The sequence below is a fragment of the Mustela nigripes genome, chromosome 6 (assembly GCF_022355385.1).
Source record: "Mustela nigripes isolate SB6536 chromosome 6, MUSNIG.SB6536, whole genome shotgun sequence".
In the NCBI taxonomy this organism is placed as follows: Eukaryota; Metazoa; Chordata; class Mammalia; order Carnivora; family Mustelidae; genus Mustela; species Mustela nigripes.
Window position 1 is genome coordinate 126,906,972 of NC_081562.1, and position 26,180 is coordinate 126,933,151.

General features: G+C 37.1%; 1 protein-coding gene across 3 annotated transcripts in view; it reads right to left on the minus strand.

The window, feature by feature from the left end:
• Positions 1–26,180, minus strand: part of ARMC3 (armadillo repeat containing 3) — a 91,839-nt gene that overhangs the window by 54,841 nt on the left and 10,818 nt on the right. For all 3 annotated transcript variants that reach the window (XM_059405003.1, XM_059405002.1, XM_059405004.1), the window contains exons 3-8: positions 21,779–21,896; positions 13,806–13,931; positions 8,707–8,775; positions 8,290–8,465; positions 5,898–6,092; positions 3,384–3,567 (exon numbers count right to left, since the gene is read on the minus strand). In XM_059405003.1, the coding sequence (XP_059260986.1) occupies positions 3,384–3,567; positions 5,898–6,092; positions 8,290–8,465; positions 8,707–8,775; positions 13,806–13,931; positions 21,779–21,896 (868 nt within the window). The remainder of the gene's footprint in view (positions 1–3,383; positions 3,568–5,897; positions 6,093–8,289; positions 8,466–8,706; positions 8,776–13,805; positions 13,932–21,778; positions 21,897–26,180) is intronic.

A 26,180-nucleotide genomic window follows, 5' to 3' on the forward strand; every position in this document is an offset into this window, starting at 1 on the left:
TAACCTCTCCTCCACCTTGCAGCAAGAGGGTGCTTTCTTTAAAAAGTGACTATCTGTAATGGTCCCTCAGCTCTCTAAGCCACTTCAGTGGCTCTTTGTTGCTAGCAAAATAAGGTCCGAAGTCATTAACTTGGCCTCTATCACCCATTAGCATCTGGCTTCTTTTTCTACAGCCTCCACTTTTAGTTTTCTGCTGTATTCTATTCACTAGGCATTCTGAAAACTTTCAGTTCTGGAATTTACCATGCTCAGTCTCTTCTCTGGCCTGTATACACTGCTCTTTCCCTTTAGAGCACTGGTGATCCTTCCCCATCTCACCATGACCCTCTTTGCCCAGCCAATTTCTATTATTTACTTTAGGTCCTGCTTATAAATCACATATGTCAGGAAGATCTGATCTTCTTCCATCATCAAGCCCATTTAACACTACAGTGTGATCACCTGTTTCCTTGCCTGTTCTGGGTTTATTGACACAGAGTGGGGGCTCAATAAATCATTAATAAAGAGGTCCAGAGAGGCTGTGATTCCCTCATAGGCACAACCTAGGTCATTGCAGTGCCAGTAGTGGGACTAGCAGAACAACTGGACCACCAGGGACTCTCCATCCAGTGCTCTTCCCAATGCTACATCACATGATGAGTAATAAATTCATGAAACTCACTATCCCAAGAGGGGCTGCAACCATCTTGAAATAAGACAAATTGTAAAAATTTTAGGTCTGATATTGTCCATGGCTCTTGGTCTCAAATAGCTGAGAAAGTTGGAAAACAGAACTGATCAGGATTGATAAGTTCTAAACTCTATTTGACAGAATACTGAATCAAGCAACTTATGCCAGTATTAAAACTTTAATTTCACAGCCTGTCTAGATGTGCCAAGTCCCCCCTCTATGTTAACTATGCACTGGATGGTGAAACCCGTCTTACTGCAATAAAATTCTGCCTTCAAGAAATCAGTATGGATTGAGAAGGAAATGTTTCCCATAATATATACATAGACAAATATACAGATGTGAGTATATAGGTTTAGAATATAAATCACTTAAACTAGTCAGAGCTGTCATCGTTTATAAGAGGAGTGATGTGGAAGGGGGAAAATAAAATCACTTCTTTTATTAAATAAAAGACTCCAAATATACATAAATTAAAACTATAATTTCATCTTCAGTACTTGTGATATAATTTATCCCTCATATTTTACAGATTTATGTCAACATAGCTTGCCACTGAAATGAAAATTGTATTATGTATATAGTATGAGCATATTATTTTTCCCAGCTATATCACATGGCACTGCTTGTCTCCAGCTGACATTGAAATTACTATATAGATACCATTCCAAATGTCAATATACTGAAACAATGTTTTCAGGATCACAAACAATGCATAGATTCTGTAGAGTTTCAGAATCAAGAGAAATAAAAACTTAAAAACAATTTAGGCATGAATTACCTAATAAAAAAAAAAAAAGACTCATAATTAAATCAAAGAGTTTATTATATCCCTGACAAAGCAATCTCTCGTTTTACTCATTGGCATTAGGATGAATTTTGCTGCCAGATAGTAAATATGGCACCTATTCTCAAATGACCATTTAGAAGAAGACACAAAAAGATGGAAGAGCATTCCATGCTCATGGAATGGAAGAATAAACATTGTTAAAATGTCTATACTGCCTAGAGCCGTCTATACTTTCAATGCCATCCCAATCAAAATTCCACCGGCAATTTTCAAAGAGCTTAAACAAACAACTCTAAAATTTATATGGAACCAGAAGAGACCCCCAAATTGCTAAGGAAATGTTGAAAAAGAAAAACAAAACTGGGGGCATCACGTTGCCTGATTTCAAGCTTTACTACAAAGCTGTAATCACCAAGACAGCATGGTATCAGCACAAAAACAGACACATAGCCTGGTGAAACAGAGTAGAGAGCCCAGATAATGGACTCTCAACACTATGGTCAAATAATCTTGGACAAAGCAGGGAAAAATATACAGTGGAAAAAAGACAGTCTTTTAAATAAATGGTGCTGGGAAAATTGGACAGCTATGTGAAGAGGAATAAAACTTGACCATTCTCTTACACTGTACACAAAGATAAACTCAAAATGGATAAAAGACCTCAACATGAGGCGGGAATCTATCAAAACCCTAGAGGAATACATAGGCAGTAACCTCTTTGACATTGGCCACAGCAACTTCTTTCAAGACATGTCTCCAGAGGCAAAGGAAACAAAAACGAAAATGAACTTTAGGGACTTCATCAAGATCAAAAACTTCGGCACAGCAAAGGAAACAGTCAACAAAAAAAAGAGGCAACACACTGAATGGGAGAAGATATTCACAAAAGACACTACAAACAAAGCGCTGATATCCAAGATCTATAAAGAACTCCTCAAACTCAATACACACAAAACAGATAATCATGTCAAAAAATGGCAGAAGACATGAACAGACACTTCTCCAAAGAAGACATACCAATGGCTAACAGACACATGAAAAAATGTTCATCATCATTAGCCATCAGGGAAATTCAAATCAAAACCACATTGAGATACCACCTTCACCAGTTAGAATGGCCAAAATTAATAAGACAGTATACAACAAGTGGAGAGAATGTGGAGAAAGGGGAACCCTCTTACACTGTTGCTGGGAATGCAAGTTGATGCAGCCACTTTGGAAAACAGTGTGGGGATTTCTTAAGAAATTAAATATAGAGCTTCCCTATGACCCTGCAATTGCACTACTGGGTATTTACCCCAAAGATACAGATATAGTGAAAAGAAGGGCCACCTGTACCCCAATGTTCATAGCAGCAATGACCACAGTCACTAAACTGTGGAAAGAACCAAGATGCCCTTCAACAGATGAATGGATAAGGAAGATGTGGTCCATATACACTATGGAGTATTATGCCTCCATCAGAAAAGATGAATACCCAACTTTTGTAGCAACATGAATGGGACTGGAGGAGATTATGCTGAATGAAATAAGTCAAGCAGAGAGGGTCAATTATCAGATGGTTTCACTTACTTGTGGAGCATAAGGAATAACATGGAGGACTTTGGAAGAAGGAGAGGAGAAGTGAGTTGGGGGAGACAAACCATGAGAGACTGTGGACTCTGAGAAACAAAATAAGGGTTTTGTAGGGGAGGGGGTGGAAGGTGGGGTGAGCCTGGTGGTGGTTATTAAGGAGGGCACATATTGCATGGAGCACTGGGTGTGGTGCATAAACAATGAATTTTGGAACACTGAAAAAATATAAAAGACAATAAAATTAAAAAAAATAAAAGCAGACAAATACTCTAGTGCTTGTTAATTCTAATCTAAATCAAGAATAAAAGAGGAAATATGTGTGCTTAGTTTATATAAAATGAGACATACGATCATAAGCTGCTTTAGTTATTGCTTTTGCTGCGTTCTTCTGAATGTCAGGAATTGTAGAGTTTTCTGCAAATGACAGGAGCTTCTTAAGACCCCCCGTCTGCTGAATCAGCACCAAAGTATCCATATCTTCAAGGCAATTTGCGATCACGGAAAGTGCTTCTATATGAAGGTCATTCAATTCCTAATAATAAAAGCAAACATAATTTTAGAAAATTGTACTAAAAGAGATGGATACTTCCTAAATTTTACTGTTAGGCCAAAGGTCAGTCAAAACATAATGCCGTTAACTTTGTTCTGACAGATGCCCAAGGAAACAGTTTTGTTTGCGATCATAACATCGCTCTCCCTCACAGTTTGCCAATCTCTTCTCGTTTTCCCTCCCCCAGAGAAAAGAAGATAATTACTGGACATTTCCAGTAATGGCAGCCAAATGAAGCTGCTCATACAACCTCCTACCAACAACACCTTTAAAATCTGAAAATAATATTCTTTTTTCTTTTTAAAGTTTTATTCATTTATTTGACAGAGAGAGATCACAAGTAAGCAGAGAGGCAGGCAGAGAGAGAGAGGAGGAAGCAGGCTCCCTGCTGAGCAGAGAGCCCGATGCTGGACTCGATCCCAGGACCCTGAGATCATGACCTGAGCCGAAGGCAGAGGCTTAACCCACTGAGCCAGCCAGACTCCCCTGAAGATAATATTCTTTGAAAAAACAGACAGAAGCTGAAGGAAAGCATATTCCTTAAAATCTCCTACTAGCAGAGGAAGTATAAGTTTGTGGCCTTCTTGCCTGACAAATCTCCCGAATCCCCATCACTGTGGAAAACTGCAGCCTTCCCTGAACAGCAAGACATTTAAAGTGGGAATCCTTAGAGTGAGAGGAACACAGGAAGGATGCCCATGGAATTCCCAGTCTTACCATGATCCCCACCATCCGGAAGCAGCTGGCTTGACAGAATGGCCTTCTGAAGACTTAGTTACAATGTCAGCAAAGTGGCAGTACTTTGCAGGGGCTGGGCAAGTTTCTTCATGAGGTTATGTTCTGAATCAGCATCCGATATAAGGTGCCCTTCTCCCATAGCCAGTGATGGTGGGTCCAGGAATCAAGGGGTGGAAATGGGTGTGGCATCAGTCATGATTACCCCCAGGGACCCATGAGCAACATTTTTGCTTCCTGTCTCCCAGACCTTAGGCTCTGCTGGCCGAGAGGTCTTAGTTCCAAAGAGGAGAATGCTTCCACCAAAAGACACAACAGTGATTCCACTGAATTGGAAGTTAAAAACTGCCACCCAGCCACTTTGGCCTCCCCATGCCTCTAACGCAGGCAAAGTGCTGCTGGGGTGACTGATCCCAATTACCAAGGGGATGTTGGACTGTTACTCCACAATAGAGGTAAGAAGGTGTATCTGGAATATAGGAAGTCCTCAGGGTGGTGTCTCTTAGTATTACCACGCGTGGTGATTAAGGTCAATGGAAAACTGTAACTATGCAATCCAGGAAGGACTACTAATGGCCCAGACCCTCAGGAATGAAGACATGGATCACCCGACCAGGTAAAGAACCGCACCCAGCTAAAGTGTTTGCTGAGAGCAAAGGGATCATGGAATGTGTATTGGAAGAAAGTTGTTAAAAATACTAACTACCACCATGTGGCTACCTATAGACAAAAGGGTTGTAACTGCCATGAGTATTTCTTCCTTATTTTGTTATAAATCAGTGTGTATGTATGAAATATCTTTGTTTTTCTCCCCCTCTCTTATCCCCTTAGGTAACATAAGATGTACTAACTTTAAAAAATTAGCACTAGTTTTACATCACAGTATTTATGTTATAGAATATCAAGGAGAAGAGTAAACATCATTGCATCCTGTTCTGAAGAAAGGATTAGTATGTTTTGGTTGTACACAGGATAGTTACATCATGCCAGGCAGAAGTAGGACTCTGTTATTGCCTTCACCTGGAGATTGAGTATGATTTAAGGAGATGGGTATGGGTGCCAGATTTATAAGGGATGGACTTATGATGATTATTAACTTGGGTAGGCCCTGGTATCCAAATATTTGGCCAAACGTTATTCTAGATGTTTCTGTGAAAGTATTTCTTTAGATGAAAATAATATTTAAGTCAATAGACTGAGTAAAGCAGATTACTCTCCACAATGAGGAGTAAACAACTCTTCTTACTTTACCTTAGAGAAAATTATGGCTGATAAAGCTTAAAAGACTAATTCTAGGTACTTCAGGAAATCATAAAGAAGGTCCTAAACAAAAATTTTAAAATCTTAAATTTCTAAACCAGAAGACTAAAAAAATTATTTTATAATGGCCTTTATCATTAATCTGATTTAACCATGCTGATAAACAATGCAGCAATAAGCAAATTAGTCCATTGTTCTTAGTACTATGCTTAAATATATTAAAATTTAATTTTTAAAAATTCTACAGTTCATATTTTACAAAAACATTTAGAAGAGATACATTTCCTTGTAGAGAGTTGAATGAAAGTTACAAATACCTTAGTTTCTAGGATTTTAATAAGGTGGTCCATTCCTTGATTGTCCCTTAGCATCACCCGTGACTCCTTATCATTTGTGATAACACCTAAGGTTTTGAGAGCCAACAATTGAATAATTGGATATTCTGACTTCAAGAGATCTAATATAGGGGGGACTGCATTTAGTTCTTGAACTGTAGCTCGACACTGAAAATCCTGCCATGAAATACAAATGATCAAGTAAGTAACTTTGAAAGCAAAATACAGTCAATCTCAAGAATGGAAAACTCTATCTTCTAACGAAGGACATTCTAAGTTTCCCATCTTTTATTCCAGATTCCCTTCCAAAATAATTCCCCCAAAATATAAGCAAACCCTCAACCAGCAACACCTAAATATTCATTTTAACTCTGCAGACATTGTCGATAACAGGAAGATGCGATCTATGACTTCTGCAGTATCTATTGTTTATTATCCAGCAAATTTCTTTTATTACAAATAGCATTATAATAAAATCTGTGCATAATCAAATTCTTTTCACACACAATTGTATTTGACAAAATGAAATGATGGCATCAATTCCTTATTATCTTTATTGATATGGAATGTTTATGAAACGTATACATGCACATAGTGCTGTTGGTAGGCCCTGTGCACACAGATTTTTATCAGGTTTAGTTCAGACACATGACCTTTATTTAAGATGTTATAATATCAAGGGGTCATTAGAGTCTAGATGAGTTGCTCTGCAGTTTGTCTATAATTTTGTGTATGTGAGTGGTGGGGACAGGGCTAGCTGCAGTCAGCAATGGAGAAAACGGAGCGAAAAGTCATGAAAAGCCCCCAAACTGCTAAATCATGACACTTAAAATCAAAACATCACAAATGTAAAATAGTATTAAAGGTGGAAAAACCCTACTAACAGCTTAGGTTTCTCTATCCATTCTTCAACAAATGCTTCCTACAAATATAAAAATCGTGGGTGGCTATTTGTTATAGGTTAAATTATGTCCCTCCCAAGCTATAAGCTAGAAGTCCTAACTCTTAGAATGTGGCCTTATTGGGGAACAGGGTCATTGCGGATGTCATTAGTTAAGATAAGGTCATAGTGGAGTAGGGTAGGTACTTCACGGTGTCCTCCTAAGAGTGTGTCTTTAAAAGGAGGAGGAGAGATTGCAGTGATGCAGTTGTAAACCAAGGAAATTAATATACTGTTATTAACTAGTATATTTCTGTTCTAAGGAATAGTGAAAGTAAGCTTTTCATTTGTGTTTGATTAAAAGAAAAAATACAGGGAAATCAAAGCTATGAGGAGTCTTGAGATAAAAGACACTAACACATTGACAGGATTATTTAGGCCTGTGGTTGAGAGAAGGTCAACAGCTGAGCTTCCTTCAGCAGGTCTCCCTCAGGAAGAACAAGGGGAAAGCCAGTGAGTGCCCAGCCCTGTGGCAATGACTTCTAAGGCCAGGAATGTAGGTCTGCTTTGCTGTCTTTGGGCGTGAGCTCATCGCCTTTCCATGAAATGGAGGCCTCATTTTCACTTTACTATCTCTTCCTTTTATACTCCACTCCTGGCTATTTAAGATGGTGTTTTTGTATCTTCAGTTGATCTAAAGATTATCAAGTGTGCATGGGAATTGTTCAGGAACCTGAGCAGGGAAAGAAGCAGAGAAGGGTGTCCAAAGTGTCAGGAAGGGGACCTATTGTGGGTGTGAGTGTGTGTGCCTTGTGGGGCTGCAGCTAAGGGAAGGGACATAGAACAGCACAGGTGGAAAAGGCCAAGGGAGGCTGTTTCTTTCCATAACAAAGGACAACTGTTCAGTGACATAGCATCTTACAATTGTGACCAATGAGTTCTGTTCCATGTACTCAACTTACTGGATTTTCACCAATAAATAAGCCTAATCCAAAATGTTGGTACACTGAATAAGGCATATATTGCACCCAATGTGCTTAAATCACCAAGGTTAGGTCAACAAATGACTGCCTGTGTCAAACTTAGTTCAATATATTAGATATCCTGTTTCAGAAGAAATACCTTTGTCTAGTATAATCCTGTCTTAATTTGCAAGCCATTCTATTATTTCAAAATTTAAATACACTCCTAAAATGCCCTTTCATAAATCTGAACTCTGAAAACTATAAAACATTGAAAGAAATTGAAGAGGACATAAAGAAATGGGAAGACATCCCATACTCATGGATTGGAAGAACAAAGTCTGTACTACCCAAAGCAATCTACACATTTAATACAATCCTTATCAGAATACCAATAGCATTTTTCACAGAGCTAGACCAAACAATCCTAAAATTTGTATGGAACCATAAAAGACCCTAAATAGCAGAGCAATCTTGAAAAAAATTCTAGAAATAGCTTAGGTCATAGCATACTTTTAGAAATTACCCTCACCTGGACCAAGTTGTAAATGCACTCAATAGAGTTCTTCTTCACATCAGGGTCTGGACTGGCCAGCAGTCTGATGAGTGGCTCTAACCCACCATGCTCAAATATTTGCACTTTGCTGGTATACTCTGCAGACATGTTCGCCAGGCAAAGACTGGCAAACTCATGGATAACCACTTCTTCTGTGCATCAGAGATAAACAACAACACAAGTATGCAAAAGGCTTACTCAAGCATTATGTTAAAATACGTTTTGAAAACCAAAGCTTTGCAAATCTTACTTGGTTGGAGTCCATCTTGGTTTGAGAGATTTTAATGACAATTCACAGCTGATACTATGTAAACTATTTTCAATGAATAGTTTAGCCCAGTGTGAAAAACAAACCAGCCCCGCTTTTGGAACAGATGCACGAAGGAAAGTTACCTTCTGGAGCAAGTTGAGCAATGACGGAACTCATGACATCTAATTCCCTTAACAGTTTTTTAACATCATCTACAAAAGGAGACACAGAATATTAATGTTTATTACTACTACTAATAATGGTGATGCTGTTGAAATAGACCCTTATGAAGAAGGCTTTATCATTACCTAATTTTACAGATAAAGACATTGAGGCTCAAAAGTCGGACAGCGAGTGAGTGGTGGGACCAGGTGGCCTGTCCAGGGCTACCTGACACGAGACAGACTCTGGCTTCTGCTCCTTGATCACTGAAATATACTTTCTTCCAAAACACCAAAAAAAATACAAAATGTTCCTGGAACATAATCAGTACATTTGAGTAACTGTGCCCTACATTTGTTTATTATATAGTAGAAATTCTTTGTTGTGTTGCTTTGCTGGGAAGTGCATTCTTAAATTTTATATTTTAATAAAACTTGTACAGAATGCACAAGAGAATTATCCTCAGTCTTTTCAATGAATATATCTTGTTTGTATTCCATTTCCTTATCAGAGATGCCAAAACTGATTAAAGATAAGTACACCGATTTTTTAAGTTCACTTTTGTATTATTTATGTGAGCCTAATTAAGTCCACGCAGGTATGCCCCCGCTCATCTCCTGCCATCTTTAGCCCCAATTTTCTGAGAAATAAGGCATAGGTACTAATTAGATTTTTAGTTTCTCTTCTTGGTCAATTATCTTTGCTTGTAAGCCAAAATTAGCATCAGCAAAATTCTGGAAAATTTCGCTCGGCAACATCTAAGGCAGATGGTCTCTAGATGACTTTTTCCTCATTAACCACTGGGCATACTTGACCTCCACTGGACGCCTTTTCCTGCAGGATTCTGGGATGTGGCTGTTTTTCTACCCACCAAAACTTCTGCTTTCTCTGTTTCTGTTCAAAATGGCTACAGAGGGCCAGCAAATTTACAGCTAGCTATAGGTATGTCAACCCAAGCTTGAAGTACAAAAGAATAGTAGAGTGTCTGAAAAGCATAGTGCCCCAAAGTGAAGGGCATTATTTTTCAGTCGACACTCATTCAAAAAACAAAGGTATTACCTTAACTCAGTTAAGGCATAATACTCAGATCCTTCCAGGTGTCTTGGCGAGCTATACAGGTGCGTGCCCTCCGGAAGAGCTGCTTCTATTCTCGTCTCACTGTGAAGAGTGCAGTCTCTATTTTTCAAAATGAGAAGGCCATACCAGTCTATTTTTGCATACTTAACACTAAATATTTCTGGCCTTTACATTTTCAAGCTCATTCCCCTTTTGGTATACAAAATAACATGTTGGGGACGTTCAGGCTCTGTGTGCTCTCTGTTCCTCTTGCTTCTCTGCAGGAAGGACCTGCTCCTGCAGGGAGAGGCCGGCTTGCCGCCTCCGTATGTACCATCACCCCTTGGTCTGCCCTAACAAGTCCAAAGTTCTCATCAGAGGATTCTCTCTGCTGTGAAATTCCCTTCTCGATATAAATTTAGCCAAATCTGATAGATCTGGTAGATCTATCCACTAAACCATTTTCTCTTGGCTCCGTGGATGATATGGATTCACTGACCAGTCTTACAAATCGGAAGCATGGCTGATCAATTGGTTATTCTGCTTTTTAACACTAAATTGCCCCCCCCAATCCTTCTTTTCTTGAGGTTAAATCAGTAAAATAAAAATAAGGGCGAAGCTGCTGTTTTCATCACTTTAAAAACAATATTGCCCTCTGTCCCCTTCTCTCTCAACAGACCCCCCTATAATGGCAGCCAACTTGTGGTTGGCCCACATAAATCCACTCTTGCTAAACAGTGTGACACCTACAATTTTAGGTTGTTCCAGAACTGTCAGCACCTTCACGTCCTGGAGTACCTTCAAGGATCTGTTTTCATTGCATTCTTATTTACAAGTTTTGATTACATAATACTGACTGTCTAAATTTACTTTTGGCCTTATATATTCTTTTACATCAACCATTTCTTAAGAAGGCAAGCTATTCAGACTGCCAAAAGCAATGTAAAGTCTGAGCTTTGAGGATTGCAATGAACTCTCTCTTTAGCTGACTCCATTAAACGAGTCTCTGTTAGATGGTCTCATCAAACGAAATACAGACTGGCAGGTAAAAGGAGACAGCGGCTCCATTTGATAAAAAGGTTTAGCAAAGTAATTTAAGTGCCTATCTTGAAGGACCCAGGCTTGGCATGGGCAGGTAACTCAATCACTTCAGAAAAAAAGACAAGGAAGAAAAAGTAAGATTTGTTTGCTCTCATGGCAATCCTTTTAAGACCTGGCATCTGTTGTTGGAACATTCTGTGGGTTCATCCATATGAACATAGTGATACAATTGAGTACATAAAAGCCATGTAAAGATAAAAATTGCTAAAGTAAAATTAGTTATTTTAAAACAGCCCTAGGACAGCTTGACCATGGAGCCACAGAGGTACATTTATTTACATATTCATCTGGAAATATGCCTTTTGATTTAGAGCACGTGACTGCAGCTCATATTTTATTCCATGTCAACCTGGACATGTATGCAGAGTGAAGCAACAGCCATTAATGTGCTGGGTGTAGTAACAGAAAAGAAACTCCACAAGCGGTTGAGGACGCCATGTATTCAAATAGAAAATGAGTTCATTCCCATAATGGTTTGATTTTTTTCCACCCAATTCATAAAATCAAAAGAAAGCTCTTGGAAGTTCACTCATCATATGTAAGACTCAAATCACAAATACAGCAAAGCTCTTTCCATTGCTAGGCTTCGTGGCTGCAGACTGAACTCGTCCAGCACTGGTGGCCGCCCAGCCAGCAGCTATCAGAGGAGCACCCGAGAGGTCCGAGTACCACCGCATTTAGCACTCAGACGCAACAGTCATTCACAATATTGTGTGGTCACAGGCTCCTTTAGAAACTCATGGAATCCACTATATAGATATTGCCCAGGAAAATTTTGCCATTTGGAGGGCTTCACAGGTTAAAACTCCTCACATATTGGAAGATGGAAATATCAAATTAAAATGAGTAATAGAAATTAAGAACAAAAGTAAACAGGAAAGAAGTCACAGAAACCTAGACATTAAATTAGAATATATAAGTATACACAGGCAATTATAACTCTCCATTCCAAACAAAGCGCATTCTCCCCCCACAAAATCACTTAGAAGGAGAACCTGACTTAGCATGTGCACTAATGTTAAGGATCAGAGAAGATCCGAGAATAGAAAGCCCACCTATACTATGAGCTAGAGAGTACGTTCTAATTCTAGCTCTGATCTCACCTCTTCTACTAAGCACCTGCATGACTGAGCCAGGAACCTAACCCCTTCAGAGCCCATTCCTATTTTTAAGATGAGGACTTGCAGGAATTGCAAAAGACATGTTACAAAGCACCACTGGCTCTCAAATTCTGTGGTGTGTAAACAGAATAAAACATAAGAAAATTTTTAGTCTTCCGTTTTTTGGTTTTAAGTACATTCAGTGAGGCTCATACAATATGGCAGAATAAGTATACAGGCAGCCCCTGAGATTAAAATTTATGAGGGCTCCACAATATAAATGATTACTACCTCGTTTAACTGCCCTGTGCCTCAGTTGCCTTATATGTAAAGGGAACGATCATAGCACCAACCTCGTTAAATGACAATATGCAAATAGTACGTAGAGCAGCGCCTGGCACACTGGAAATTCTGTGTAAGGTTTGACCACTGTTACCATAATCTGGGCTGGTGGAACATCCTCCTCCCACAGCCATCCTCATCCCACAGCCATCTGCAGAGCCCGTGCCTTACCCAACAGCCACCTTTAGAACTCATGCACGTGCTGCCCAAATCCCTTTCAGTAACAGCCCCGACGGAGCCCCACCTGCCCTCCACCACTGCAGGGGCTGTCCATGCCGGCTCTGCAGCTGAGGCGGAAATGGCACAGATGCCACAGAAAACGCTCCTTGCCCTTCTCTTCCCATCTTCCTGTCTCTGACTAATGCGACAGTCCCTGCCGGACACCATGAAATAAGGAGCGCCCCCATTCCCCGCCCCCGCCCTGTCTCACACGTTCAGGAAAGTGAGGTGGGGGGGCCGGAAGCTGAAGGTGGAAACTGTGTTTTCACTGAGACTGGTGAGAGGGAAAATATGGTAATTTTAGCCAGATGCCATGAGAGACAGAGAGACATGTTTATTCCTAGCTGCCTGAGTTTCATGTTAGAATTCAGTCTCTACCAAGAATGTCACTTTTTATTATAAAGTTAGAAGACTTTCACTGGCTAACTCAAAAAACCTATCATTATAACATGAAAATGACTTTCAAGTGGAAAATACATCCTGTTCATGAGTCAGGGGCTGCCTTTATTGCCATGGTTTTGGTCAAACTGATATTCTAACAGACAGAATAGCATGTTTTGACTAATGCTATTATTCCACCATATTAAATATATGAAAATATTCCAGCAAGTAATGAGTCTGATTTAAGAAATAAATACACATCTAAAATTATTTTTGGCAAAATATATTTAATAGTTTCAAAAAAACCCAATGCGTCAAACCTCTTTAGCCTGGGCTACTTTCACTGTGACACACATATGAAGTGTAGCTTCATATAGGCAGACAAATTGCATTACGCTAACTCGAAAAAAAAAGTCATTTTAATTTTAAGAGACAATGATTGCCTTCAACTTGTTAGACTGGAACATACATCACCACCTTTGACAAATTTTGCATGGATATATTTGTACATATTTTCATATTTTAAAAACATCTCTTGGGGCGCCTAAGTGGTTCAGTTGGTTGGCCTCTGACTCTTGGTCTTGGCTCAGGTCATGATCTCAAGATCCTGAGATCAAGCCCTGCATCTGGCTCTGCGCTCAGCAGGGAGCCTCCTTCTCTGCCTCTCTCTCCTTCTCCCTCTGTCCCTCCCCGCTCCCCGCCACATCAGCTGGCACTCTGTCTCTAAAATAAAAAATAAAATTTTTATATGTATATAACTTTTTGTTAACATTAAAGTCAGTTCAAATAAAATTCAAACAAATCCCTTAAAATTAAATTTAAAAAAGAGAACGCATTATATGAGATTATTAGATTATTTTTTTTTTTAAGTTAACACTTACTGTTAGAAGCCAGGATTCCAAATATCATAGTAGCATTTCTTCTTACAATTTTGTCTTCATGGGTGAGCAGTTTGGTTAAGGGCTCCACGGCTCCAAGTTCAAGGAGGGTAGCTTTATTTTCTTCACCTGATGTCACAGGTAAAATAAAATCATGCATGGACATCATCAGTCTCATCAAAACTCTTCCTCATGTCATTTTAATTTCTTATTTGCCATTTGCCTCCCATATTCCTCTTTGCTTCCACATGTATTTTGCTCGGAATAAACTTTGGAGCACAGGTAGCCTAGACGTGAGCTGCTCTCCTTCCTCCTGACGGTGACAAAGCTGGTTTCCTCTTGTCAGCCCACATTGCACCTGCTCTGAGGTGTCTCCCCTGACCCCCCTATCTAATGTTATCACTACATCCAAGCCTTTCTTTCTTTCTTTTTTTTTTTTTTTTTAAGATTTTATTTATTTATTTGACAGAGAGAGTGAGCACAGGCAGGTAGAGTGACAGGCAGAGGCAGAGGGAGAAGCAGGCTCCCTGCTGAGCAAGGAGCCCGATGTGGGACTCGATCTCAGGACTCTGGGATCATGACCTGAGCCAAAGGCAGCTGCTTAACCAACTGAGCCACCCAGGAGGCCCCATCCAAGCCTTTCTTATCCTTCTTTAGTCTGCCTTCTTCATACCAGTTGGTGATCTCCTTGCTTTGTCTGCCTGTTCCTCTCTAACTTAATTTCCAGGAGGACAGACTCCCTTCCTGTTCTACTCTCTCATATCCCTCAGTGCCTAGCATAGTACCAATCATGGATTAGCATCATTAATCACAAGACTTCCTAAACATACACAGTCCCCACTTTGAGTTAAAGTGGGGTCGTGGCTGATTTCTGGGGGTTCATTTTTCACCCAACGGGGTTATAGCTACTTTGTCAGGCAAGATGTACCCGCAGCTAGCATGGAGGTGTGCATGTAGAGGGGAGCAGCCAGGGTCACCGGGGACTCCTTAGCTGTGGCAAGAAGCCCCAGAACCAGAAGGCCAGGTAAGGCCAGAGTCTTGCTTAACTGTAGAAGTTGTCTGTCTATATCTATATGAGTGAGATAGCATTGTACAAAGTCAGGAATAATGTTTACCTCCTGATTAATTTCAGCTTTTCAATTTCACAGGCAATGAAAATAGAGATTTCACTTTCAAAATTAATTTGAGAGTCATTTCAACTTTCCTTGCCTTAGTTTTCTCATAAAATTAGACTATTTTATATTTTAAGTTGTAGGTCCACATTCTCGTAAGACATGGACTATATGTTCTTAGAGCTCATGGAACTGCCCCATATCTATATGGTCAAATCTGTCGCCTGGTAAGAACATGTTGAAATGTGCATCGTTGACTCTTACAAACTTTTTTCAAATCTTCCAATATTTGTATTTTATGGAAATTTAAAACTTAATTTCTTAGATGAAAACATTTTGTTAAATGATCTTAATTTAAGATAAATTTTAAGATACTTATGCTTAAATAAAAACATGTATTATATATCAGATTGTTATAAAAGTTAATGGCTTCTTTAAATTTTCATTCTGAGACTTTTATTATATAACTTGAATTATTTCATTAAAGCATATTTTTAAAAATTTTTAAAATAATGCTATATATTACAATTTTATGATCAGAAGAAGAGGATTTGCAAAATTAACAACCTATGTCATCTTTTACATCTATTTTTATTCTTTTTTAAAGCTTTAATGAGATCATGGACATATAATAGACTGCATATTTAAAGAGAACCACTTGATAAGTTTTGACATGTGTTTTACATCAATGAAACCCAACGCTACCATGAAGAACATATCTAACACCCCAAAAGTGCCCTCTTGACACTGTGATATCTCTTCCTCCTGTTACTATACATTATTTTGCCTTTCCCTGAACTTTTATATAATCATGCAGGATGAATTCATTATTGTCTGGTTTTGCTCATTCAGTCTAATTATTTTGAGATTAATTCATGTTGTAGCATGTATCATAGTTTACCCTATTTATTGTTATTTACTATTCCACATGGATATACCATGATTTGGCTGGATCATATAGGTTGATGTGCATTAGTTTTTCGAGAAACTGACAAACTGTTTCAAAGTGAATGTGAAAGTTCCAATTTTTCCCCATCCTAGCCAACACATCTGTCCATATTTCTGATGGTAGTCATTAGAAGGTGTGAGGTATTATCTCATCATGGTTTTAATTTGCATTTCCCTCACAACTGATGATGGTGAGCATAAGGTAACTTTTTGCCATCCATATATTTCTTTGGTGAAGTGTTTGTTCAAATCTCTTGCTTATATGTATTTTTAAATTTGGTTTATTATTGAGGTTTTTTTAAAAAAATATTTTATTCATTTATTTGACAAAAAGATAGAGCACAAGTAGGCAGAGTGGCAGGCAGAGGGAGAGGGAGAAGCAGGCTCCCTGCTGAGCAGCGAGCCCCATGCAGGGCTGGATCCCAGGATCCTGAGATCATGACCTGAGCTGAAGGCAGACGCTCATCACCTGAGCCACCCAGGGGCCCCTTATTATTCAATTTTGAGAGTTCTTTAGATATATGATTAATAAAAATTTTCTTCTAGTCTATAGCACATATTTTTAAAAAATTACTAGACTTTTCTGAGCAATTTCAAATTTATTAAAAAATGAACACGGGCACCTGAATGGCTCGGTCGATTAAGCTGTTGACTCTGAATTTCAGCTCAGGTCACGATCTCAGGGTTCTGGGATCGAGTACTGTGTTGGGCTCCGGGGTCTCTCCCTCTGCCCTTCCCCCTCCCCTCTGCTCATGTTCTCTCTCTTTCTCTCTCTCAAATAAATCTTTTTAAAAAATGAACAAAAAATACAGAGTTCTCATATACTCCATCTCCCTTTCCTCCCCCATTTCTCTTATTATTAAAATCATGCATTAGTGTGATACATTTGTTACAATTCATAAACCAATATTGATATGTAACTATTAAGTAGAGTTGATAATATATATTACAGTTCACTGTATGTGTTTTACAATTCTTTAGGTTTTGAGAAATGTATAAGATCATGTTCAGCTTCTAAGAGACTACCAAATCATCTTCCGAAGTGCCTGTACTATTTTGGACTCCCACCAGCAATGAAGGAGAGTCCCTGTTGTTTCTACATCTTCACCAGCATTTTATGTTGTCAGTTTTTAGAATTCTAGCCATTCTAATCAGTGTATAGTGATATTTCATTATTGCTTTAATTTGCAATGTCCTGATAACGTTTGATGTCTTTTCATGTGCTTATTTGCCATCTGTGTATCTTTTCTGGTGATGTGTGTGTTTCGGGTCAATTTGATAAAATCCAATCAATTGTCCTCTTACGGATTGTTTTTAGGGTCATATCTAAGAAACTTTTGGCTAACCCAGCTACCCTGTGAGTAGCATCCCACAAATTTTTATTTTTATATGTTATGTTTTCATCTTCAGTTTGGATTTCCCTTTTGCATTCTTTCACTGACAGATCATTTAGAAGTGTGTAATTTACTTTCTAACTATTTAATGATTATCCAGAGTCCTTTGTGTTAAGTGATTTTCAATTTAATTCTATTGTGGTATGACACATATTTTATATGATTGTAATTCTTTTACATTTATTAAGACTTAAAAAATAAACTTATTAAGGCTTGTATTATGGCTCAGAATATCACCTATTTTGATAAATGTCCTGTATGCATTGAAAAGAATGTTATTCTGCTTGGAGTATTCTATAAATATCAATTAGGATAAATTCATTTATATTGCTATTCAAATCTTTTATATCCTTATAGAATTGCTATCCATTTGTTCTTTCACTTATTAATAGAAGGTTATTAAAGTTCTCAGCAGTAATTGTGGATGTTTATTTCTCCCTACATCTCTAACTTCATGTATTTTGAAGGTCTGACATTAATAATTGTTTGGGTTTTTTCATAGCTTCTTTTTTTCTTCTTTTATTTAAATTCAATGTAGTTAACACAAACTGTAATATTAGTTTCAGGGGTAGAATTCATGATTCATTAGTTTCATATAATACCCAGTTCTCGCTACATCAAGTGTTCTCCTCAATGCCCATCACCCAACTATCCCATTCCCCCACCCAATTCCCCTCCAACAATCCTAAGTTTGTTTCTTATAGTTACGAATCACTTATGGTTTGCCTCCCTCTCTGTTTTCATCTTATTTTATTTTTCATAGCTTTTTGATTAATTGACTCTTTTATTATTATAAAATAATGTTTTTTATCTGATACTGCTCTTTTATTATTCTGATATTAATATAGTCACTCCAGCTTTCTTTTAATTAGTATTAATATAGGATATCTTTTTTTATCCTTTTGCTTTCAAGTTATTTGTGTCATTACATTCTAAGTGCATTTCTTGGATGTAGCATGTAGTTTGGTCTTGCTTTTTATAGACTATAGCACTATCTCCCTGTTAATTGACTACTCAGACTATTTACTTTTAGTTTGATAGTTGATATCATTAGGTTTAAGTCTACCATCTTGTTTTTTGTTTTTTGTGCATCTCATTATTCTTTGTTTTCCTTTTTTCATCTTTGCCTTCTTTGTATGAATTGAATATTATTTTGATGATTCCACTTCATTTCCTTTGTTGGCTTATTTATTATTATTCTTTGTTGTTTTAGTGGTTGTATTAAATTCTGTAGTAAACATCCTTATCACAGTCTACTTTCCAGTCATGATAGACCACTTCACATATAGTGCAAGAAACTTACAGTAGTATACTTCCATTTTTCCCCTTTCTACCTTGGTTCTGTTGTTGTCATTTATCTTATTTTTACAAGTGTTTCTGCACAGGAAATGGTTACTCTTTTTTGTTTAAAATAACCAATTTTAAGTGATCTAAATAATGAGAGAAACCTTTGTGTGTTACCATTTCTAGTGTTCTATCTTTATTATTTTGTGCAGATCCACATTTCCATCTAGTGTCAATTTTCCTTCTTCCTGAAGGACCTACTTTACTACAATAAGTAGTGTGCGTCTGCTTGCAATAAACTACTTCAGCTTTTGAATGTCTGAGACATTATCTCACTTGTGTTTTTTGAAAGATATTTTTGCTGGGAATAAAATTCTAGGATTAAAGTCTATTTTTCTTTCAATATTTTAAAGATACTGCTCCACTGACTTCTTGCTTGCATCATTTGTGATGATAAATCTACTGTCATCCTTATTTTTGTTCCTCTGAATGTAATGTGCTTCTCTCCTGGCTGCTTTTTAAGATTTTCTCTTTATTCTTTTCAAGCAATTTGATTTTGTTGTACCTTGGTGTAGTTTTCTTCATATTCATTGTGCTTGGTTTTGTATGATCTTCTTGGATCCAGAAGCTTGGAGTTTTTGTCATGTTGGGGGAATTCAGAGCCATTATTTCTTCTAACGTTTTTTCGGTCCTTCTTCTCTTCTTTACACTTACACATACATTGTGTCAGTTTTTATTTACTGATGACTTATCCTCATTATGGGTTATATTTTTCTGTTTCTTTTCATGCCTGCTAATTTTTTATTGGATGCCAGACATTGTAGATTTTACCTAGTTGGTAAATGGTAACTTTTGTATTCTTCAAATTTGTTTTGGGACATAATTATCTGGAAACAATTTGATCACTTTAGGTCTTGCTTTTTAAAATATTTATTAGGTGGTACTAGAGCAAAGCTCGATCTAGGGCTAATAATTTCTAACTCTTGAGGCAAGACCCTTCGGTGTATTCTATATAATTCTCCATGAATCTTGAAGTTTTCTAGTCTGGCTGATGGAAATAGGCACAACTTGTGACCCTGTGTGAGCACCAGGTGCTATTAAATCTGATCCTGTTAAGTGCTTTGTCTGACTTCAAGTAGTTCCCACATACATATCTCCTTATCAGTACTCAGCTGAACACTTGAATCAGACCCTTTGCCACTCTCCCGAGTTCTCTTTCCTCTCTGTTACTGAAAGCTCTTGCTGCCTTTGTCTCCCTGAACTCTTAGATCTGTCTTCTCAGAGTCTACAAGGCTCTGTACAGGATACCCCTTCCTGTGATGTGGTCCTGGAAATTCTCTGAAATCAATAAGCTGGGGTAATCAAAGTTTATTTCTTTCATTTCCTATCTCTCAATGGTCTGTCATTCATTGCCTAATATCCAGTGTTTTGCCAACTGTTATTTCATAGATTCTCATTTTCTTAGTTGTTTCAATCAGGAAAGTAAATTTGACCTCTTGGTCCATCATGGCCAGGAGGCAATTTATCTTAAAAACACAATCAGAAAATACTGCTAGTATAGAACACCAGACTTACAGTAATTTCTGTATTGATTTCACATAAAATATATATCTATCTATTTCTTTACCTCATGTCATATAAAAAAAGATGGCATTTGATGATTCTGTATGGCTGAGTGAGACTCAAGTTGCCCTAACTTCATGATCCAATGTCTTCCTGAAATCCAGCCCAGAATTCTACACAATTACTCACAAACCATACCTGCCAGAAGTAATGATTCTGGTTTTTATCTGGATTCCCAATAACTAGAGTGAAATATATCAAGGTGAGTATTTCACCATTTGCTACTTGAGTGATTTGTCGCTCTCTCATACAAGTCCCAAAACAATGTTTAGTATCATTTCCTTAAATGTAAGTATCATTTCCTTAAAATTCAAATTGCTCCCTTCTTAGTTTAAATGGTTTTGTTAAAAATACAAAGTTATACTAAACTCTTCAGTATTCTCAATTAAAATGTTATACAGTATAATAAAAGTCTACTTTTATCATCACTTGGAATGAATTAGAATACAATTACCATTTGTGATTATAAACCCTCTATGAATAATCCTTGAGATAGGACCTAACTTGTAACATGTATAGTATTTTAATAAATTCCAATTTTTATAATGGTTTAGTTTTACAGAAAAATTGCTCAGATAGAACAGAGTTACCACATATCCTAAACCCATGTTCCCATTATTAACATTTTGTATTAGTAGATACATTTGTTATAATTAATAAACCAATATTAATATGTTACTATTAATTAAAGTCCATGTTTATTCAGATTTCTTTACTTTTAGCCTAATGTTCCTTTTCTGTTCCAGGATCCTATCCAGGGTCCCCTGTGACATTAGTCATATATCCTATCCTCAACTCCTCTTGGCTATGAGTTTCTCAGACTTTTCTTGCTTTTGATAGCTATGACAGTTTTGAGGAGTACTGGTTAGGTGTATTTGTAGAATGTCCCTGACTTGGAACTTGTCTGATTTCAGGGTTATAAGTTTTGGGGGAAAATTACAGAAGTGCCATTTTTCATTACATCATGTCAAGTTTACATATTATCACTATGACTTATCCCTATTGATGCTGATTTTGATCACCTGACTCAGTAGTGCTTGTCAGGTTTCTCCACTATGAACTTACTCTTTTTTCCCTGTTTCCATATTGCAATCTTTGAAAAGAAGTCCCTATGCAAAGCCCACACCCACAGAGTGAAAAGTTACATTCTGCCTCCTTGAGGTCAAAGTACATAAATTATTTGGAATTCTTCTGCATGGGAGTTTTTTATTTTCTCTCTCATTTATTTACTTATTCAATTATTTATTTTATCAGTACAGGCTCATAAATACTTATTTATACTTTGGGTTATAATTCAATACTACTTTATTTTGTTGCTCAAATTGTTCCAGCTTTGACCACTGGGAGCTCTTGCAGCTCCTGTGACTTACAATTTTTTAAACTACAATAAAACCTTCAACATGACTATTCTATGCAGTGACTAAATTACTCCTTAAGATTAAGATAGGCACTTAGGGAGATATATTACTTTAGGTAATGCATTAAACGATATTCTGGTTGTCTGAAGGAATTCATCTGACAAGAAGTGAATTAAAGATAGGAAGAAAGGGCCCATTATGTAGTAAATATTTTAAGAAACTAATGAAATGGAAAAATAAACTGAAAAAAACCAAACCTTTTAAAGCAAATCTATAAATGGCTTCACATGCTTTAGCCAAAATTTCTTCTTCTGGAGAATTAAGCATTAACACCACAGTTGCTGCTTTTTTGCTTTCAATCGTTAAGGGGTCAAACTGAAATGTAGAGAAAAAACATGTCAGGTTCACATATGAGCTTTAAGAAACACATAAAAAAATGAACAGTGTCTAGAAACTTGAAGAGAACGTAATCATTCAAAAAGGATGTGGTCGCTGCCCACGAAGTTCACTGTAAAGTTTTCATTTAAAAAAATCACTGATAGATAGTGCCAGTATTGGCTTTGGAATTCCTGGAGTAATGGCAGGAAGAGCAAAGCATTTTGGAATCTGATGGATCTAGTCTTTCAACTTAGCTATGTGGCATCAAGCAAGTTACTTATGCTGCTAGAATTTGTTTTCCTTTTCTGTATAATGGGCATAATGATACATATTCTCCCTGAAGGATCAAGGAGAGGATTAGAGATCAAATATGTAAAGCACTTAGCACATTGTCTGGCACATAATAGATGATCATTAAATAACATATACTAGCATAATTTTAAGTTGATACACAAGAATCCTGAAGTACCGGTATATGTTACATGGCCTGACAGTTCTAATAATCAGTACTTGCTTCTAATCACTACTCTTTATGAGAAAGCAGAAATTACATAGGCAGAATAACTAAAAGGCAATAGAAAACCGCAATGTAAAATAGAAAACCAAAATGCAAAACCCATTTGGATAAAATCTGAAACAGGGCAAATGGTAATGCAGTGTAAAGAAAAAGTACAGAGCTCTAGGAAGATCTCTATTGTGTTATGAGATCTTGAGAATTCATGGGTAGCCATGATGCACAATAACAAATTCATGGCTCCTATGAGTTTTCTTCAGTCAAGGTGAAAACACATTATCACACCATTTTTCTTCCATTTCCAGAGACTGGAGAAGGAGGGTGTTCTGTTTATGTTAAAGGGGAAAAAATAAATTTCAAAGTTTTAGCTGGCTCTTTGTGTTGGCCCTTCCTAAATGGACATCTTACTGTGTCTAGGTATATAACAAAAATTGATGTTCAGTTTCAGGCTAAGAATGGAGGGACAGATTACTCTGAGTAAGGAAGCATGATTGTGTAAGGTTGGGAAAGCAGAGAAGACAGCAGTAAGCAATGACTTAAAAGGGCACAGCTGGAATAGAAATGCCCCTTGTAGGGGAAATGGCTGTTGGATGTCAGGACAGCATCATCCAACATCCAAATTAAAGCTGTTGTTTGTGTATGTCTTACTCTAAGGATCTTACTCTTTTTTTTTTTTAAGATTTTTTTTTTATTTGACAAACAGAGACCACAAGTAGGCAGAGAGGCAGGCAGAAGGAGAGGAGGGAAGCAGGCTCCCCGCTCCTCTCACATTAAGCAGAGAGCCTGACTCGGGGCTCGATCCCAGGATCCTGGGATCATGACCTGAGCCGAAGGCAGAGGCTTTAACCCACTGAGCCACCCAGGTGCCCCTAAGTGTCTTACTCTTACTTCACTTTATTTCTTATCCTGCTTAGATTTAATAATCTATTATTTTAATAACACTCCTGCCAAACCCGAAATAAATCTTTGTGTCCTTCTGTCTTCTTATCAAATCAATTTTAGAATATCCAAACCATGAACAGACACTAAGAATTTCTCTCTTTGCATTTGTGCTCAAGCATCTGAGCATTCTTAGAGAACATTAAACTATAGGGAAAAATAGTATTACTATAAATTCATGATCAACAAATTCACAACAGCCTCACATATTCACAAGAGCCTCTACACATATCCCTGTATTATATTAAAGGAAATGCTTCTTCTACTACATAAGCCCAATGTCTAATGTGTGTTTTGGATTTTTAACCTATTCATCTTTAATTCACTAATTCATTCAATAAACACTCATTCAACCCCTAATAAATGCATTTCACTGAGAAGAGCACACATTAAACAAGATAACCAATTCCCCCACTCTCATAGAACATACATATTCCCAGTTATGTCATACCATTAATCATCCTTTTTTTCTCTTGGGTAATCACCTTCCACCTAACAATTAAATTATTCCCATTGCTTTGTTTGAGTCTACTTTACAGAGGGCCAACTTAGATTTGACAAAATCCACCCAAGTATAAGTATGATGAATTTTACTAAACTCATATGTATAACCAATGATATGTGGAACTTTCCATTACCACAATGCTCCTGCCTCTCTCTCCAACTGATTCCCTTTCCCATATCCACTCTAGGCAACCACTCATCTGCCTACTTTTGCTATAGATTAATTTTGACTATTTAATATAAAATTATTACATAGGTTCCCTTTATGTATGGCTCCTTTCATTTGGCAGAATGCTTATGAGATTCATTCAGATTGTTCCATGTATCAGTGATTCATTCCTTTTTAACGGTGAGTGGTATCTCATTGTATGAATACAACACAATTTATTTATCCACTCAGCTGATGGACCTTTGGGTTGTTTCCATTTGGGACCATTATGAATAAAGCTGCAATGGGCATTTTCATATAAGTCTTCTTATAGAAATATGCTTTCATTTCTCTTGAATAAATACCTAGCAGTAGAATTTCTGGCTTGTCTAGTACTGCATGTTTAGTTTTACAAAAAAAAAAAAAAAAAAAAAAAAAAAAACTAACAATAATAATAATAATAATTTTTTTTCCAAAATTGTTTTACTGTCTTGTGTTCCCCCCAGCAATGTATCTGTATCCAACAAGTATTTCTCTTCACTTATTTGTCTTCTTTAATTTGTCTCAGCAATGTTTTATAGTTTTTCAGCATATAAGTATTACATTTATTTTGTTAAACTTATCTCTAAATATTTCATTATTTTTGATGCTAAGGCCAAATGGTATCATTTTTTCTTCATGTATTTTAAACAAGTGTTACTAGGTGAAAAACATTTAGGACCATTTTTCCAAATGAACCTTTTCATTATGATGATATATATCTCTTTTTCTCTGGTAATATTATTTGCCCTGTAATATAATTCATCTAGTATTAATATAGACACTCCAGCTCTCTTGTGCTTATTTCAGTGTATCTTTTTCCTTATTTTTACTTTTAACCTATCCGTATCTTTATACTGAAAGGAGATTTCTTATAGACAGCTTATATTTTGGATCTTGTTTTTTTATTCAGTTTGACAATCTCTCACTTGTAATTGGAGTATTAAATCATTTACATTTAATATAGTTATAGATATAATAGGGTTTTAACGGACCATCCTGTTAGTTGTTTTCTATTTTTCTGATTTGGTCCCTGGTTCCTTTTTTCCTATCTTCTTTTGGATAGTTGAATATTTTTAGTATCCAATTTTATCTTCTCTATTGGCTTAACAACTGAGTTTTCTTCTAACTAGATCACATATTTCTTTGCATATATAATAATTTTTATTGGCAGCTAAACATTGTGAAAATTACGTTGTTGAGTGTCTGGATTCTTTTGGGGGGGGTTCTCTTAAAGGATGTTGAATTTTGTTCTGCTAGACAGTTGTTTTATTTATGGTTCAGCTTGATCTATTTAAGGTGTGTTTTAAAGCCTTATTACAGCAAGCCTGGGGAAGCTTTGCTCTAGGGCTGGATTAACCATTCTACTACTAAGGCATGACCTTGCTGGGGCCTCTATTTAATACCCCAGATGTTCAATAAGATCTCTCCAATCTTTTGGGTCAAAATCAGAATGTCTTCCAGACCGGTATGAGTCTAAAAATTATGCAGCTTACATCTCCCTGATACTTGTTCAAGCCTGTTCTTTGTCATGAGCATGACTTTCACCCTGTGCTGCTTGACTTCAAAGAATCAAGGGGACCATTAACCAAATTTCTGGAGCTATTTTTCTATGTATTTCCCTCCTCTCTGGCACTCGGCCCTGCAAATTCCAGCCATCTTAGCCTCTCTAAACTCTGGCTTCTCAAAACTCTCTTATTTTAAAACAAAAATAATCTTTTCCTAGATGTTAATCACCAGATGCTATCCTCTCTCTCCTTCCCTTCTGGTCAAAAATTCTATGAACTATTGATTTTTCTCCATTTTCTCCTTCTCACACTTCCTGCTGAACGTCTCTAAACTGACTTTCATCCTCATCAGTTCACCAAAATAGTCTAAGACCATCATCAGTGATCACCATGTTACCTATCACTTGCCATTTTTATCTCACTTCTAGAGAATTAAAATAATAATACTTGAAACTGTAGAAGCTTAAGTCTGACTTTAATTACCAGGCCTCCATCTTTCTGGATAATGTTTTTTGCTTTTTATTCATGGTAGTTCAGATATTGAAAATCCTTGGTTTTTGTTGTTGCTTGAGGGAGTCGCCTTTTTTTTTTCACAGCTATATTCCTCTGAACTTCTCTAGAATAGCACT